The sequence below is a fragment of the Squalius cephalus genome (genome assembly GCF_949319135.1).
Source record: "Squalius cephalus genome assembly, chromosome: 11".
NCBI lineage: Eukaryota > Metazoa > Chordata > Actinopteri > Cypriniformes > Leuciscidae > Squalius > Squalius cephalus.
In genome coordinates this window covers 18,888,122-18,906,358 of record NC_137132.1, presented here as the reverse complement: position 1 = coordinate 18,906,358, position 18,237 = coordinate 18,888,122, and the positions used below count along the sequence as shown (strand labels likewise).

At 38.3% G+C, this 18,237-nt stretch overlaps 1 protein-coding gene and 1 long non-coding RNA gene across 2 annotated transcripts in view; one reads left to right on the top strand and one right to left on the bottom strand.

Moving 5' to 3' along the window:
• Window positions 1–9,380: 9,380 nt before the first annotated feature.
• lhx1a (LIM homeobox 1a) lies at window positions 9,381–17,099 on the top strand. Its single transcript, XM_079886969.1, has 6 exons — window positions 9,381–9,462; window positions 9,570–9,812; window positions 11,172–11,395; window positions 12,097–12,374; window positions 14,144–14,309; window positions 15,301–17,099. The coding sequence occupies exons 2-6, from the start codon at window positions 9,643–9,645 to the stop codon at window positions 15,678–15,680; spliced, it is 1,218 nt and encodes a 405-aa protein (XP_079743095.1). The 5' UTR covers window positions 9,381–9,462; window positions 9,570–9,642; the 3' UTR covers window positions 15,681–17,099.
• The window catches only part of LOC307167701, a 107,376-nt gene continuing 105,103 nt past the window's right edge, over window positions 15,965–18,237 (bottom strand). Inside the window, exon 5 of the long non-coding RNA XR_013822847.1 lies at window positions 15,965–16,037. This is a non-coding gene — a long non-coding RNA (uncharacterized lncRNA). The remainder of the gene's footprint in view (window positions 16,038–18,237) is intronic.

Here is an 18,237-nt window from a genome sequence, read left to right as displayed (position 1 = left end):
CCTGTCTATCTTTAACAGATATATAGTTATCTAGAAATGGAGAGTGTAGGTGAGATTTATGTTCAGACTAATGCATACACTTGCTGGTCTGCCTAATCGCCATTTCGTGAGGCTGGTCGGGAAGCGGGAGAGACGGTGAACCTGTGATGCTCTGATAGGGGATTCCTGCAGGCCTGATTAGATCTAGGGCATGTTTGTCTTCCAGTAACAGGAATTACTTGATTTGTAAGAGGTCTGGCTTCCAGCAGCATTTGAGTATTAATTCCCACCCACACCCTGAGGAGGAAGCAGGGAATACATATGAAAGAGCTAGGATCTTTTACATCCCAGGAGAAGTCAATAAGACACCATATACTGTGAGGGTATGATGCATAGATCTCTAGATGGTGAATGGGGAAATGCTGAGATAGGCAGATATTATTTTCTCGTATTCAAATATATATAAAACAAATATTCTTGATATTTCATGACAGACTGAAAGTTTGATTTTCGACCTAGACTATATAGCCAACATAAAATATGCATATGTATATAAATATAAATGCAAAATTAGACTATAAATATATAAATAGAAGTATATCATTAAAATATATATTTATATTCAAATAAAAGTATACTATACATACTAATGTATATATATATATATATACACATTTTATAAAAATTTGCTTCCTTTTTTGTATATATATTAGTGCTGGGCAACGATTAATCGCGATTAATCGCATCAAATGTTTGTTTTAACATAATATATGTGTGTGTACTGTGTATAATAATTTTGTATATATAAATACACACATATGCATGTATATATTTAAGAAATAGTTGCATGTATATACTGTATATATATTTATACATGATTTATATTATATATAAATATAAATATTTTATATATAAGTAACAAATTTTTCTTAAATATATACATGCATATGTGTGTATTTATATATACAAAATAATTATACACAGTACACAGACATATATTATGTAAACACAAACTTTTATTTTGGATGCGATTAATCGCAATTAATTGTTGCCTAGCACTTGTTTCCAGAGGACTGTAATTTGATAGCCTATTTATCATGTTACGTATAGATGAAATTTGAATACAACTACATCCGTGAGGCGACTTACACAGTCTGTTCAGACGCACTGTGATTAGGATGCCTTAAGGGTATGTGCTCTTTTAGGTGATATTTTCAAACTAAGGTCTGCTCCAGCGGTCTCTGCCATCTGGACCCGGCAGACCCGCAAACAGGTCAAGGTGGGTGCCATTCCCATGGCCCTGACTGCCTGTCACTATGCCAGTGTGCTAATTTACAGCCAGCAACCCCCCTATCCTGTCCGGTCCTGTCCTGCCAGCCAGCAACTCAAGGGTGTGAAGATGCCAACAACATGCACCGCTGAAGACAAATCAGCCACAGTCTCTCGTAAAACACCCAGAGGTCATGACCTCTTCACCTTTTCAACCCATCACTCCAAGTCATACAGCCCTACCTCCCGCCATGCCTACCTGATGGCCCATTCAGGCACAAACACACAAGAGGAAAAACTGCTCCAAACAAGGTAACGGTCTCATCTGAGCCCACCGTACAGAGAAAACTATTTGCATGCCCACCCTCTGTTTCAGCTCTCGAGACGCAGCAGGGGGAATATGAAAGTCTGTAGTCTGTGAGTAAAGCAGCCGAGATATCTCAACACACGTGCAGTGAGGAACTGCTGGAGTACAGTGGAACAGCACCTCATTCAACTAATGGCCCTGGAACAACAGGAGGGCCAGCAGCAAAAATGGGTTTGTCTGGCATTTGGCATTCTAACCAGTTTCTTGGCTTTTGTTGTCTACTGGAAATGAGAATATTTTCTTTTCAGTGCATCGTGCAGTTTTTTTTCCCCCTCTGTGTGAGCAGTTTTCTACCATATCGTTCAATTTTTGTCAACTTCAAATGGGAATGGTTTTGAGAGTCTTGAGTAGGACTCAATGTCATCATCTAACAATAATTTTCTCTTCATCACTAGTTTGCTTTATACAGTATCATAGCTGAGATGAGCCAAGTACTACCAATCCTGTCTTTGCCTTGTTGAGGTCAACATTTGCTAAAAAGTTTGTAAAATATTTGTCCTGGACTCATACCTGACAGAGAATGAGTTAATGGACACAGAAATAATGGCGGATACACTATGAGCTCAATGTTTGTGACTGATAAAGCCACAGCCAATGCAGATAAGCCACTCCCTGAAATAAACTGTCCCATTAAAATAAAATGTTGTCCATATAACGAATTGAAAACGTTTGTTTGGATCCTGCATAATTTGGAGGGGATCCAAGGCTGGTGCAAAATAAGATTATTGGCAGTGCATTATAATTTATTCACAACCTCATAAGACCATGCATCCTAAACAAAACTCTGAAGCATGCTTATTATTTATATGCAAGCCCTAACAATAAATTGCCACCTTATATTTCTATTTTAAACCAGCGTTGCTGTGGTTGTGTGGTAATGACTATGAGTGAGAAAATTTGGGGTATTGCAAGGAATCCCTTTATAAATCTCCTTAACGATTACTACTGCGCGTATGGGTTTAAAAATGGCACTGTATGCACATGCATCTGGACCAGTCGAGAACATCACGTATTTATATGCTCGTGCTCAGTCGAGCGCTCTGCTCTCACCGGCCCTAAATCCCGACTGCGCCTGCTGACGTGAGGCATGCTGGGGTGAGTGCGTTTTGCCTATGCATTAGCCATTCATTTCGTCTGTCTGACACCTCTCCAACATAAAACCGTACGGCGGAGGTAAAATATCTCTCTCCTGGCGAAAATAAAGCTTTGTCTCCCTCCTGATCTATAGGATATAAAATAAAGCCATGGCTTTGATGGTGGCTTTACCTTATGCAGGGCTTGCTTTTTGTGCACACAAAGGCAATGAAGATGAATGAGGAGGGATTGCCGAGGCCTTGTCTCCCGTGGTCCTTTAGGATCACCCCCTTTTCCTGCGTTCGCTCCAGACTCTCGGAGAAGTTAGTCAGGCAGCTTTGTTATTGATCCGAGGCAGTCGATTGCCATGAGAAGGGATGTGTCCGGTCTTTTCATATTTTCTGTTTTTAAACTTGGATTACATCGATTAGCATCGTTTACATTTTTTTGTAAAATTGGAGGCTTTACGTACTCTTTATGTTTTATGTGGTTTGTGATATTTTCAGTTACTTAGAAATACTTACAATTACTTAGTTGTAAGTGTGTATATATATAATAGCCCCACCCACTCATCCATAGGCCGAACGGATCTTTGTCATTTCTTTGATTACAATTTCTGAAACCTTGTCTTATCAAAGCCGTAATATTTTTTATTAAATTGAGAAATATTTAAAAAAATCATGGATGTGGGGAATTATCATGTTTTGCATCTCATCGGGCTGTTTTTTTTTTTTTTTTTTTTCGTATTCAGCACATGTGCCTGACTCCTACATATAATGATGCACTGGTTCCAATAACACGAGCACTCTGGTTTGTGGAAAAAGGTGATTAATATTGAGATGGAAGTAAAACATCCGAAAGGAAAGAAACTCAAGTTCATCATTTAAAGCCAGTATTTCAGATCGAAGGCTATAATAGTGTACATAGCCTACAGATTAGTCATTGGCTATTTTCAAGAGAGAAAAAAATACCAAAACAAATCATTCTATGTTTCTTAAAAATAGAAATAGTGCTTTAATTCAGCCCTTGTTGATATCAGCAGCAGACAGCACTGTAGTCTTGCAGGCTGTTGGAGCTTCAGTGCAGAAATCTGCTCGTGTTTAGTAGCTATCTGCTGATTTTCAGCCCCGCAGTCGTCCCCCGAGCATTGCCCACTGCGCGATAATATCTCAAAGGGAGTGGTTATCACCACACATTATATTATAATCATTAGTGATCCTGGCCCTTTCACCCGCACTGCAGAATAAGCGCTGGGAACCATTAATCTAAACTAGAGCGACCACTCTCAAAGACTGCTCGTTTCTATTCGTGCCCAGCGGGGAATAATATAAAAATGTTCTTGTCACTGCTCTTTGCTTGTCGGTCTCTAATGAGATAATGACGTAAATGTTCTTATGGTTTTTGTTGATGTTTAGGTGCATCAAGAACGATTGTTATATCGTATCTAAGACAATATAACGGTATTATATAAATGTATTGTTATAGGCATTTCGCTTTCCATTGGGCAGAAATAAATTGCATCGTGGTAGTGAGTCATCATCATCATTACGTTGATTTCCCACTCACGCTGAGCCTTTCGTTGCTCAATAATTTTCCATCCATCTCGAATATTAACAAAATATTAAGATTTACTGTGTCAAAATGTAGACTATCTGACACATTTTTGGAAGCTATTTTATAATTGCATATGATTATTCGTATCGTATTTAGTCGTCTGGCATAGTTGAAATTTGAATAAGACTGTTAATCCTTGGTCTTGGATGCAAGGCCTAAGCGGGTCGTCGTGTCTGTGTTTGATTATCGGGTTTAGGGGGGAAATAACAGCTGTTCCAGTGACTACGAGATCTATAACCCAAATCGAATTTATCTTGCCAGTCTTCGGCAGAGTTGGAAAGTCAGGGGAAAAAAATGTGTAGTTACTGGTCAATACTGAAGCTATTGGATTATGTTTGCTTTTTATGCTCACATGAGCATCTCATTTGACGTGGTCACGGTTGCACTGATGGACTGCTAATTATTCCTGAACACTTTATTTACCCACAAGTCAACAATTCGTTGAGTTAGTCAGGGATTTAGAGTTCATATTTTTGGTTGAAGACTGCAAGTAAGGAATATAATTGCAGAGGTCTTGCTTCAGTCGTCCCTGCCCCCTAATCGGTTTGGACATGCTGTGGGTCCGGGTTTGGTCGTTGCACATCACCTCACTGCACCGCAGAGCCGAAAAGATTGACACAACGCGGTCCTGGAGCACCACACGCCTATTGTCCACACTGCGAAAATAAAGACATTCTCTTGAAAGCAAAGCAAGACACATGCTTCATTGCAGTCATATTTAAATTGCACCCCCCTCCCAACACACACACACACACACACACTGCGCGCGCGGTCTCACACGCGTGCGCACACCGTTTGGTAAGGGCATAGGTGCTGTCCTGAGTGCTCAGTGGGGTTGTTTGCTGCCATGTCAGGCCTTTTGATCTGTTGTTTTGCTGATTGGTCTTTTTACATAACTGTTTTAGGTTAACTTAATTTTAATGAAGCCATTCTAAGAGTAAAAAAGTAGTGAAGACTTTAGAAGAAATTAAGTAACATATATTTTCAACATTTCAACATAATTTTATTTTCGGAAAAAAAGTTCATTGCATAGGGCTATATTGGACAGATAATCTATAATAATACAAGTAGGCTACCACAATATTTATATTATTTTCGAATTTATAATGTCATAATGTTAATGTCCGCACTATATTTTGCTTTTTTTTTTTTTTTTTTTTTTTTTTTTTTAACTGCAGAGCACGTTAGTCATTCCCCATATCATGAATAAAACGCGTAAACAAACAGGCAGCGGTGCAGAGCGATATGGAGAGGGGCCCGAGGCACAGAGCCCCCCTTTGCTCGGGCTCCTGGCGGTCCCGGTGCACCAGCTGATCAAAGCCCGAGTAAGGGGTAATATTTCTCACTTTATTACCGAAGTCACAGCGTGTCTGTACGGCCAGCGATCACACACTGCTCTGCCCACACTGGCTCAGTTAATGTATCGTAGCTATATAGAATGACTACACAGTGCGGGAAAGAAATACACTAAAAAGCAAAACCACTCACCCTCTTAATAATAATGGTATTTGCTTTAAGATGACACTTTCAAATTGTATTTACGTACGTTTTGTTTTATTTGCGGAATGATTTTAAAACGAATAGCCTATTTAATTAACATCCACAAACGAACAAATGTCCTAAAATATTCAACAAATTTAGTCAAATTAATATTAATTTTAGATTGTCTATATTCCAAACGATTTGACTCTATAAAACTTGCAGCTCGTTCAAGATAAAATGTTTACTTATTTATTAATTGATATTTTTTATATATATATATAGCTATATTTACATACCCCATGCATCTCATCACTGAACTTTAACACTGCACTTGAGCAAAATGCACTGATCATGACGTGAACGACAAGTTCCATATGCATAAATCTCTTGAATATGCACTTGGCTGAGATTTAAAAGGCTGCACATTTTATGTGATAATACATTTCGGAGAATTTCCGACAGTATCTATAAACCACTAACTGTTTGATTCACTCTCTTGCTTTTTAGGTTCAGCTTAATCGAAAAAGATTCCGCGCTAAGAGCATGCGTAAAGCAGCCAGTGCAGTTTGACAGGCATTGGTCTCTCAGTGGTGAGAATTTTTCGATCGATAGCTCCCTCTAGCACTGCCCCATCTCCAGACTGGCCGTTTTTTCCGTTCGGTCAGTGGTCCACCTGACGATGCCACTAATTGAAAGCTGTATTCCCATCATCATGGATGAGTCAGCATGTCTAATTATCAGTCTGCTATCGAAATGGATACATTTGTAAGCATTATGTTTATTATTATTATTATTATTATTATTAATAATGAAACTTCCCTTGTAGGATAGACATGCTATATAGTCTAAATGTTTCCGAAGTTCTTCTCAAAGTGGAAAGCAGACTTTGTTCATACAACCTGAATATATGATTTTTCCAAATCTTTTTCGATGAACGGGTGCAATTACTAAAATAGCTACATGATGAACGAATGAGTGTAAAATTTTAGGTTATTTTAACGAATTCCAAAGAATTTTTTTTTTTAAAGTTCAGTCAAATTATTTGCAAATGATTTTTAACTGTTAACATATAATGTCATAATGATAATCAGTGCTAGAAAGTATTATTATTATTACCGTAATATTATTATTAAGTTACAAGTTTTAGCCTCTAATAAAGTGATCATGTATTATACACTAAAATATAGCCGTAATCAACAGAAATATGACGAAAAGAATATAAGAAATTGTTTAAATGTTGTTGCACACATAGTAAAATATTATTATAGATTTTATTGTTGTTTTATTCCGTTTCTCTCTATATTCTATATTGAAGACGAAATAACCAGTGGATTGGCATGCCTTCCAAAGAGTGAGAAATGTTTAAATGAGACTAGTTCAAATGAGAGAAAGGGGAGGAGTGGTGGCCGCACAGGCGACTGCAAAAGATGGAGTGTGTTCATCTTTTATCTGTTATTCGTCGTGAAACAACACATGTCATCCAAGGGTCCCACAGTCAAAGAGGAGCACTCCCTAGACGCTCATCGGCAGCTGTTTTTGTGTGTTGTGTAAGGCCTTTTGCTGCCATAGAGTGGACCAGCTCCACTATTCCGTTTTACATGAGAAATGGCCCATATGCACAAAGTTGCGTGGTATTGGTTCCAGATTCCAAACTGGAACGATTGCACAATATACGCGGAGAGAATGTAAATAGCTGAGATTGTGAGGTTGAGGGGCGTGATGTGAAGCAGGAATGGCAGAGTCTTTATATATGGTGGTGAATTGTGTCAGTGTCACACATGAAGGCAAATGTACCAGAGGTTCGAAATAAGATTAGGATTCGGAACGTGTGCTTTAATGATATTGAATTATTACATAGATACAAATGTTTGCTGTGAAAATTTCAGGTTAAGGTTAATGTGCATACAGCAAAAACTAAACATTTCATATTAGAAAATAATTCGTGTACAGAAAAAAATCGCCATAATTACATATTACACACTGAGCATATTTTAATTGTTATAAAACACTAAAAAATAACATTCAAGGGTTATCGAGAAAATGATTATAAGGAAACAAGCATGGAACCCATAATGGTTCTAAATTCATTAGCCCTATACCCTAATTGTTATTTACAATGAAATGTAACTATTAGCTAGGCTACATAACTTGAAGAACACGGTGTATATTGCTTAAAATCAGAAGAACGGACTTAACAGATCCAACATAACACCAAAAGGTGTTTGGGCCATTAGAGACTGCTGAGGTGATCTAACATCCTGTAAAGTTTAGAGCCCTCGTGTCTTTCACTTTCTCTCTTTTAACAAAGGACCAAAGGAGGATTAAGTGTCTTTTCGTTGATTGAATGACGTTGTCAAATTGTCTTCGTAAAATTCTTTAAACGCAGTAGGCTATAAAGAATAGCTTTAAAAAGCTGTGTATTATTCTATCTTACTGTCTTGGGATATATTATGGTTATAAATTTGATTTAGTGTCAGTGAATGGGGAAATTAACTCTTTTTGACATTATCACATAGTTCTCGCCCAAATATGATTTTATAAAACAAAGATTCTGTGCTGTTGTCTTAATATGGATACATTAAACAAAAATACATATAAATCATTTCATGCTCGCGCTGGGCTATACAATGAATAAAGAAAAAAAAAAACAATGCATATTCCAGAATAAGCATCCTTGCGCTACATTTCTTTTTAATAAATAAACAACGCAGTCACACTCAGTTACACAACAGTTTTCACAGCATGACGCATCTCCAATAACTTAACGCACTGACACATCTACATATGCTATACATAAACAATGCGTAAATTATCAGATATGTACCTTATCAAATGCTTCTCTTGTCCCTCGGCTCCACCAGAATAGACGATTATTGGAAAATGACGAGAAAAAGTAAAAAGACTTTCAAATAGCAAGGTCTGTTTTCTGACTCCCCACATTAACTAAGATATGACAGTTTCTGGGATTTTTGACAATTGGTGTCCTCTGTTCCCTATAAATAGCGCAGAGTGTGCCGGTAAAGCGGTGAGGGGATAGCTAATGGTTACTTGAACGGCAAGCCGCTGATTGGCCTCGGCCCGGAGTGACGTCAGGAGGCTGTGAATAAGGCTGGCTCGTGTGCTTTCAGGAACATGCAGAACACCGGAGGCTGTTCGGGGATCGTCATCAGTCCTGCAACGAGATGTCACGCGCATTCTGTTCACACTAGCATCTTTCACCTCTCCTGTCTTACCGAGGAAAACAGCACACGTTACAGAGGGAGACGCACTTTTCAAACGCGTTTGGTCATTGCATCTTTCAGAGGGACGTATACAGTGGATACGTGGACATGGTAAAGTGCACTCTAGTGTCTCTGGGCTCGCGTGTCTCCTGTGCTGAAGACCGGTTGCATTAGATGCTTGCTTTTGAAAGACTTGAATGAACACCGTCACCAATGCTTCACCTTGTTGACAACGGCGACTTGCTTTTTCCGCAATGATGTCCATGTCTTTGTAGCCAACGAACAGTTGGTGTTTTGAAAGCTTTCTCTATGCTGGCTTCATTTGTGCATCTCAGAATTTGGGAAGGAAGAGGATGAGAAATAATGACTGACAAGTGAAGCACTACCTCATGAGAAGATCCTCTTTTATCATCTTGATTTTGGACCGCTACAGGTCCATCCCCATACACAAAAGTGGTGAATATATTTAAAACGTCTTGATCTTTTCCTTTCAAACCTGTTCGCCAAGACTGATTTGGAGCATCCTTCAGCGTTACACCCCTTTCCCTCCTCTCTTTTGAAAGGGGGAAAACAGGAGCAGCAGACCCTCAGGTTGTGGACACCACGGCAGTAACTGTGGGAGCACATCCAAAGACGATGGTCCACTGTGCGGGCTGCGAGAGGCCTATATTAGACAGGTTTCTCCTTAATGTTCTGGACAGAGCATGGCACATCAAGTGCGTTCAATGCTGCGAGTGCAAATGTAACCTAACAGAGAAATGCTTCTCTCGAGAAGGAAAACTCTATTGCAAAAACGACTTCTTTAGGTAAGTTCCTTGCGTGAGTTCGACCTCATCAACATTTTTTTTTTTTTTTTTTTCCTGCTGTGGATCTATGTCTGTGATACATGGGAATATACTAGTTTATTTAATACGATGAGCTTCAGGGACACTGGTTTAATTGTCTACAAGAACAACAGAAAGAGTTGGTCATATTTTTAAATCCAATATACAGATATAAACGGTTGGTTTGCAGCTATGGTTAAATCATTTTAATTATTTATTTATTTAAAAAAAAATTTGTATAATTTACCGTTCATGGGTTATACATAAATGACACCAAAAGACAACCAAAAATATATCTATCATTTTAAAATGGCACAGTTAAGTTTTAAAAGAGGTTTCACACATTTGGGAAGTAGCCTTTTCTCAACCACTCAAACATTTACAGTGCTATTTAAATTTAATGAAAATTGAAAATCGATGAAAATTCAAAATGCTGTTAAAGCTATACATAGTCCATATATATACACAATTTTACATGATTTCATTAGAATTAGGACTTACATTCACACTAACATGAAGTGTGACCCTAAGTACTGTCAACAAGCCCGACTTGTTTGATTATTTGATTAGGACGTCCATTAATTAAATGCTTGTTAATTTGAATTGTTATGCAAAATGGCGAGCAGATACACTAATAGTCTGTGTACTCGTCCGCAGCAAGGGTTTTAAGGAAATCACACTTTGTTTACAACGAATGGCAGCCAGGGAAGCCGCAGGGATCAATGCTTTGCCAGGGTAGTTGAAAGTGTAACGCGGCCCAGTGGCCCCGCGTGTGTCTGCAGTGCTTCGAGTTAAGATGTGATAAGTGGATTTGAATAATAAACGACTTTGAGATGGAAACCCTCAGACAATGTAATCACAGACTCAGAATCAACAATCTGTACAGAGAACCACAATACACATTATTGGTCACAACAATGAAGTGGTGAGTATTTACTGCAATGGTGTTTGTATTGGAAGAATGTACATGTCTTTGTTACGGGTGATTATTAATTATGCTTTAATGCACTTTAAAACACATGCAAAATACATCTAAATTCAAAGTATATTTTTAGGTGTAGGCTACTAATACATTTCTAAATATCTTTTTTTTATTTTGCGTTATCATTGCATAAACAATAACAACTGAACAAATAATTATTGTGAAATGTGTATTATTCCCAAAATAACAGTGATGATAATATAAGACATTTACGACCACACATTTTATATACACTCAAATATATACGATGCTATTACATGACCCTGCTCTGGACATAGGCTATTATAACATCCTTTCATATTTATCTGCTATTTTACCGTGGTATAGTGACCTTTTTTTCTTGGTCTGTCCATTTGCAGGCGCTTTGGAACAAAATGCGCGGGTTGTGCTCAGGGGATCTCGCCGAATGACTTGGTCCGGAGGGCACGGAGCAAAGTCTTTCATCTGAACTGCTTCACATGCATGATGTGTAACAAGCAGCTATCAACGGGGGAGGAATTGTATATCATAGACGAAAATAAATTTGTCTGTAAAGAAGATTATTTAAGCAGCTCGAACGGAAAAGACGCCAATCTCCTTTCAGGTGAGTAAAATGAATTAGGTGAAATGATAACTAGGAGAATATATATATATATATATATATATATATATATATATATATATATATATATATAGCCTATATATAGGCTATCATTGTACGCGTCCGTGTTTTTTTGTCCCATATTATTTCGCTATATCAATAATACTGAACATTTAGATTAAAGATTAATAAGATATCTGTTGATGAAAACATGAACATTTTTAACAAATACAGACTGAACTCTCTTGAAGTCCGTTCAATATGTCTCACAAAAGCGAATTATTGTATTTTTCTATATTCCTAAATAATAATAATAATAATAAAATCTTCAGACGGTGTCGTGCATAGCAAATTTTGAAAAGCATCTAATTTTTGAAATGAAGTACAGATTTTGGTGCATTAATTGTGTGGCCTATTGCAGAGGAACAGCTGGACAGTTTATTTTCTAATAATCTTTTACAGTAAACTAGTGCATTGTGACAGTTCTGTCAGCTCTAAATACCAGTATTTCTTTGTTCTTTCTTTGTTTATTCATTTCTTCTTTTGTTTTATTGAATTTTGCGTTTCTTTCTTTTTTTCCCCTTTGGGTTTATTTATTTATTTTACATTCCATTATATAGTGTATAACACTTCTCTAGTCCCCATGCCTAATTCTGAGGTTTTTATTTCGACTCCTTGTCTCCGACGTCCCTTTCCACATTCAGTTACAGCTTGCAGTGACCCTAGTTTATCGCCAGATTCGCAAGACCAGCTACAGGACGATGTCAAGGATGCGGAAAGCGCAAACTTATCGGACAAAGAAACGGGTAACAATGAAAATGATGACCAGAACCTCGGAGGCAAACGGAGAGGACCGCGTACCACGATTAAAGCAAAGCAGTTGGAGACACTGAAAGCGGCATTCGCGGCGACCCCCAAACCAACCAGACACATCAGGGAGCAACTGGCGCAGGAGACGGGGCTCAACATGCGAGTTATTCAGGTAAACTTAAACACCATTACATACACTAACAAACTGTGTTTATTGGTGGCATATAATTGCTACGCTTGCTGTTAGTAATTTTGACGACAAGCGCGATTAGATAGGCCTACAAATACGGTTTCCTGACGAGAATTTATAGTGTGTGATTCTTAGGCATATTGTGGTACAAATGTCTCTTCCTGGATGAAATAGAGAAAAGCACATGCGAGCCTTCACTGTGCCTCCCTTCCAATCCTTGAGGCAAGACCATTTGAATTGAAATGAGGACACTTTTTGCTGGCACCTGTAAATATTTGGAAGTAACATTTATATGGTTAGCCTTTTATACTTGACTCGAGAGATGGAGAGGCACGCCAGCTGGCATCAGACTGGTGAGAACGATGGGAGTCTTGGCAATGCAGCGCCATCACGTTTTGCGACCACATTTAGACATGCTGTGACGGTTCTCAGTCAAGTGGAAACGCAGAAATCTGTCTCTGTGTCTGTCAAAGTACCTCATACTAGGTGGTGTTCTGTGAGAAATTGAGAATCGATCTTTGCTTTTTTGTGTCGAGTGAACGGGCGGAACAATGAGAGTCGCGCAGTACTTTGGCGAATGTGCGCCCTCATTTACGCACGCTATATGGGATTTGTCAGCATCGTTTTAAAGATCCTCATCTTGGTCATTTTGTTCAGCGTGAGAGATCCGATAAGAACACAGATAAAGCATCATCATCATCGTTAAAAGCCCCGTAATAGATTGGTGCTGCGGGGATAATGCCTTAAAATGAGACTGAACATAAGATCAAGTGCAGGGAAGGGGTTGAGATTAATAGAGTAGCGAGGTTGGATATTTAAGACCGTCAGAGTAAACTATAATTAGCAAAAGGAATTCAAGGGTGGATATATAGATTACGAAATAATAACTGCATAGAGCCGGTTAATATATCGGTAACCACCCTCCTATTAAGTATTAATTAGAGATTTGAAGTCCCCGCTGCTGCCCCCTCAGTCGGAGTAAATGGAGGGTTAAAAGATCATTAAAGTGAGGTTAGATCCGACTCTCTAACAGTGACGACAATTACGAGTAATCTTGTCACTACAATACGAATGTATTCCGTCACTTCACAGGCCTACCTCAGTAGACTGTGAAAACGCTGCTCTGACCCAATAAAAATAGTAAACGTGACATGTAAACATTAGGCCATAGTGCCAGACTGTTAGGTTTGCACATCTTGTAGGGCATCTTGTGTTAGTTTGCATTGCACTCACAGTAAAATAATAATAATACAAATAAAATACAAAAGTTTAAAAATGCTTTAAATGTTTAAGTCAAAACGGTGCCAAATGTACAGCCTGCAGATATTTGCACTTAGAACACTTAGAATTAGGCCTACTTTACTAATAAATAAAATCGAATTGACCCTCTGAAAGCTCGTAAAATCAACACAAATAAATGTTAGCATTTAAACAGTGCAGATCATAAAATGTATCAGTCACATACATTTACGCAATCATGTTAATATGGTTAACCTATAATGTGTTTTATTTTGGTAGTTGATAATATATTTTATTTTCTTCATAGTTTATGTTTGCCCATGTAACTATGTATTTATAGGCTATAACTAGGCGTACTGAACTACTACACTACTTCTGCAATTATTTCGTGAAGCTGCATAAACATACAATGCACACTGTTGGTTTTTACCACTGCAATTAATTATTGTATCCGATTTTAGCACGTTTAGCACATTTTAAAAATATTTCCAATTTTTGCCCACGTTCTCTAGGTATGGTTTCAGAACCGGCGGTCTAAAGAGCGGCGCATGAAACAGCTGAGCGCGCTCGGCGCGAGGAGACACGCGTTCTTCCGGAGTCCGAGAAGAATGCGAACGCTCGTGGACAGACTCGAGCCTGGAGAATTAATTCCAAACGGCCCGTTTTCATACTATGGAGGTAAGATATAATCTATATAAAACCTTTGTCTGAAATATGTATTTCTTTATCGCGCTGGTTTCATTTGTTTCGCACCAGAATTGAAAATGGTAGAGTTAGGCGACAATGACACGTGTTTTATATCTATTAGTTTGTGTTTTCAGTTTAAATAGTCTGCAAATATAATTTTTTTAGTTTTGTAATTAGACTGGGCTTCCTAAACATATAGCTACTGGCAATTTTTTCCTGTTGTCAATGTGTTTGGAATGCTTTGATATTGTGGAAACAGTTGTTTGATATTTGTTGTGTTGCTCTGTTAAGAACTTTTTAATGCTTTTTACTTTACTTTTTAATCCAAAATGGCGTCTTTGTTCCAACGATATACATATGTCGATTTTATTCAGTCTAGTTTATTTTTAGTTCACTTTCACAAATCTGTATTTTCAGTATCAGTGGTTTTGAATGTTGATTATAAAAAAAAGTTCTCACTTAAATTAGTATAACATTTTTTGTTATTCCTACTAAAATCCTAATATATTTCTGCTGTAGCTGTTGTTGGGTAAACAAATAAAATCAAAATTTATGACAGTCAGTTTCTTTAAAGGCACATACTCGGTGACACTTACCCTGAGAAACATGAACTGTAGAAACTGTGCTAAGTTTCCTCCTATATAAATGTTTTATTATAATTTACTGGGTTCTCCTCCATATGGCTAAAACAAAGCAGTTATTGTTATATATACACTATCATATCAATAACAGCTTGTTTTATAAGTTTTCAGCTGTTCAGAAAGGCGAAGCCTTCCTCATTGTAATTAGCAAAGCTTTGTTCTCCCCACCCAGCTACATTTGTGATTTCAGTGTAACATGTTCTGTGACTAATGTGGCGTATTGAGATTTATTCCAAAGAATGACACACTACATACTCTCATAATTTTTAAACAAGGAGTTTCCGCCTGCTCTTTGTTTCCAAATCTAAACCGAAATTCTTTTATCCTTCGTGTATCTACAGATTATCAGAGCGAGTACTACGGCCCGGGAGGGAATTACGACTTCTTTCCCCAAGGCCCTCCATCTTCACAGGCCCAGACTCCTGTAGACCTCCCCTTCGTTCCATCGTCAGGACCCACCGGTACCCCGCTAGGGGGCATGGACCATCCTATCCCCGGCCACCATCCGTCCAGTGAAGTACAGCGCTTTTCAGATATCATGTCTCACCACCCAGGGGACTCACCCAGTCCAGAGCCAGGGATACCTGGGCCCCTGCACAGCATGTCCTCAGATGTTTTTGGACCTAGTCCATCCTTTACATCCCTCTCCCTCAACGGCACCGGATACAGCAACCACCTCTCCCACCCTCCATCAGAAATGAACGAGGGCACGGTCTGGTAGCTCCTGTGAACGGACATTTCAGCAGAGAGAAATTATGATAAACAGAGGAGGGAGGGAGGGAACAGGGACACTGGCCGCACATTCTGGTTATCATTTTTGTCTTTTTCCCCCTTTTTTTCCATGTCATAAATGTGGTGGGACAGCTCACAGAGAGAGCAGCAGAGGGCAGCATGGGCATTGACATTTACCTTCTTGAACTCATTGTGTTGATGTTCCGTTTCCTTCTTTCTTTCTTTATCCCAAGTCCGAACTCAAGAAGAGAAAGAAATGATACTGTTGACCAGGTCGCTGTATGAACTCCCAGCACAGCAGCGTCCCTCCAGAAGCTCAATGCGTACCGCCGGTTAAATCGCCGCTCTAAAACAGCGATAGCGACACATTAACAGCGTCAGCTACCGTCAAAGACTTGTCAGCTTTACAGAGAAACACCCAAGGCGGCTGATCTAACGCTAACCTGCAATGTTGACTCTAGGAAAGATCTAAGCCGTCAGACTAATTTATTTATTTGAAAACTCCTCAGACCTCCTTGCCTTTCAAGGCTCTGCCATACTGACACTTAAACAACCTTTTCGACACTAAATATGTTTCTGAAGGCCAGGGAGAAAAAGCTTTTTTTTTCTCTTTCTGGGCATATCCTGTTTTTGTTCCCCAAGAATTCCACCAAATCTGAAGAAGTTAGCCTTCAAAAGGCAAAATGTTACAATGTGTATGGATGGTGAACCCTTTATTTAATGGAAGAGAACTTGAAATGTTGATAAATGAAGTCTACCTTCTAAAATTATTTTAACAAGGGTCTGAAAGGGACATAGAACAGTCAACTGTTTACGTAATATATTTAATTCAGGAGTTAAAAGTATCAACCATGATTTAGAACCTCTTGATCCAGAAAAAAATGTTCCAAGCAACCAACCAAACTTTTGTATTGATTTTATTTATATTGTATGATGGAAGTTTGCTGGGGTTGTGGTTCACTGTGCTAGTTTGTACAAAATGTTGTTTACAAAAAAAAAAAGAAAAAACTGGAAAAAAAAAAAACAAGTAGACAGTTGCCAAATAAAAACATAGCACAAATACTGTAAAAGTGCTTTGCACCATTATCTGCAGTGTTGAAACAAAGTGTAAGTGTTTAAAAAACAATAAGAAGTATTGACTTCTTAATTTTTTTAGTCTGCTGAAAAAAACATTCATAAATTGTTAATATAACATACTTAGACCTACAAGTTTTATTTTTGTGTCTTTAAAGGAAAATCCAAACTATTGAAATTGATGGTCAAATGTGCAGCAAGCAGCTGCTACTTTCTTTAAATATCAAATTCTCATGGTATGTCTTTTATTGTTCTAATAAACCTAAGCTTACGTGACCTCCAGTGCATATTAGACCATTCACTGTATAAATACGACATGTTGACAAATTTGTGAGTTTTTAATAAAATTAGAAAATATGAAATTCGGATGATAGGTGCTTTTCCTTGGACTAGCTGAGATTATAAGCATCTAAATACAGGCGCTTTCTGCTTTCTGAGAAATATGGCTTCTGAAGAATATTCCCTAACTGTAATCTCTCAGGATGAACACGACATGGTGGAGGACATCACATGACCCTCACAAGGCTGTCTTGACTGCAATATGTTAAAAAAATCCTCGTGTAAAGATGTCCTTTCGTGATACGGCATTTCACAATACTAACAAAGCATCATTTACTCAGCGATCAAATCAGCTAAATCAAAATGTTTTAAAATGATGTCCTATGATTATGGGTGTCCTCACCTTTTCACTTTGAGATATACTGTAAATGGAAAGTCAAAACTGTGTTGTTTTGGGAAACAACTTATTTCTTGTTTTTATACAGTAGCACCTAATTCACATTTAATGTCATACAAGTGAATTTTTTATACAATATTTTGTATATCTTCATCATAAATTCACCATCTCTTTCCTTTTTATCCTGGCTGTGCAAGAAAACCTGACAAGTTTCTACATTTTAAACATATTCAGTATCTACTATGGGGCCAGATGACAAAGAATCATAACTTTCACAGCGCATTAGAAGCGCTTTCTCTTCTAAAACGTTGTGAAAATCTTAAAAGATGACATAGACATTGCAACACCTTGGCATCCGAGACAATAGATATATGGAGAAACAAGTTCAGAAGAGACAACCTCATCACTGAACTCATCTCATTCCACATCTCAGTTCATAGATAGGGAAAAACAAAAGAGTCAGATGAGATTCAGTTGATTTGACTCTCTGTGGGGAGCGTATGTGGGAGGAATCCTTCACAGGTACAGAGGCCAGGAAGACGGCATCAAATTGAGCTTGCTATCTGGGGGAAAAGCCTTTATCTCATTGCAGTGTGTGGTTTTAGTGTGAAGGAGCCCAGCGGTGCCCCTGCTGCACCCAGCACATAATCCACTATGAATTAATCATGGTCCTGAGAGTTAAACAGGCCTGCGGGCCCTCCTGAGCCCGGGGCTTAACCACACCGCTGACTCCATGCTCTGTCACCCGGGAGGCCAAAGCTCTTTAAATTCAAATCTCATATTGATTGAACATCGA

Bases quoted from the DNA above. Each gene is read 5' to 3' on its own strand.
- lhx1a (XM_079886969.1), top strand. From the start codon at position 9,643: ATGGTCCACTGTGCGGGCTGCGAGAGGCCTATATTAGACAGGTTTCTC. The intron at 11,396-12,096 runs GTGAGTAAAATG...TTCCACATTCAG, and splicing joins AGACGCCAATCTCCTTTCAG to TTACAGCTTGCAGTGACCCT. The intron at 14,310-15,300 runs GTAAGATATAAT...GTGTATCTACAG, and splicing joins CCCGTTTTCATACTATGGAG to ATTATCAGAGCGAGTACTAC.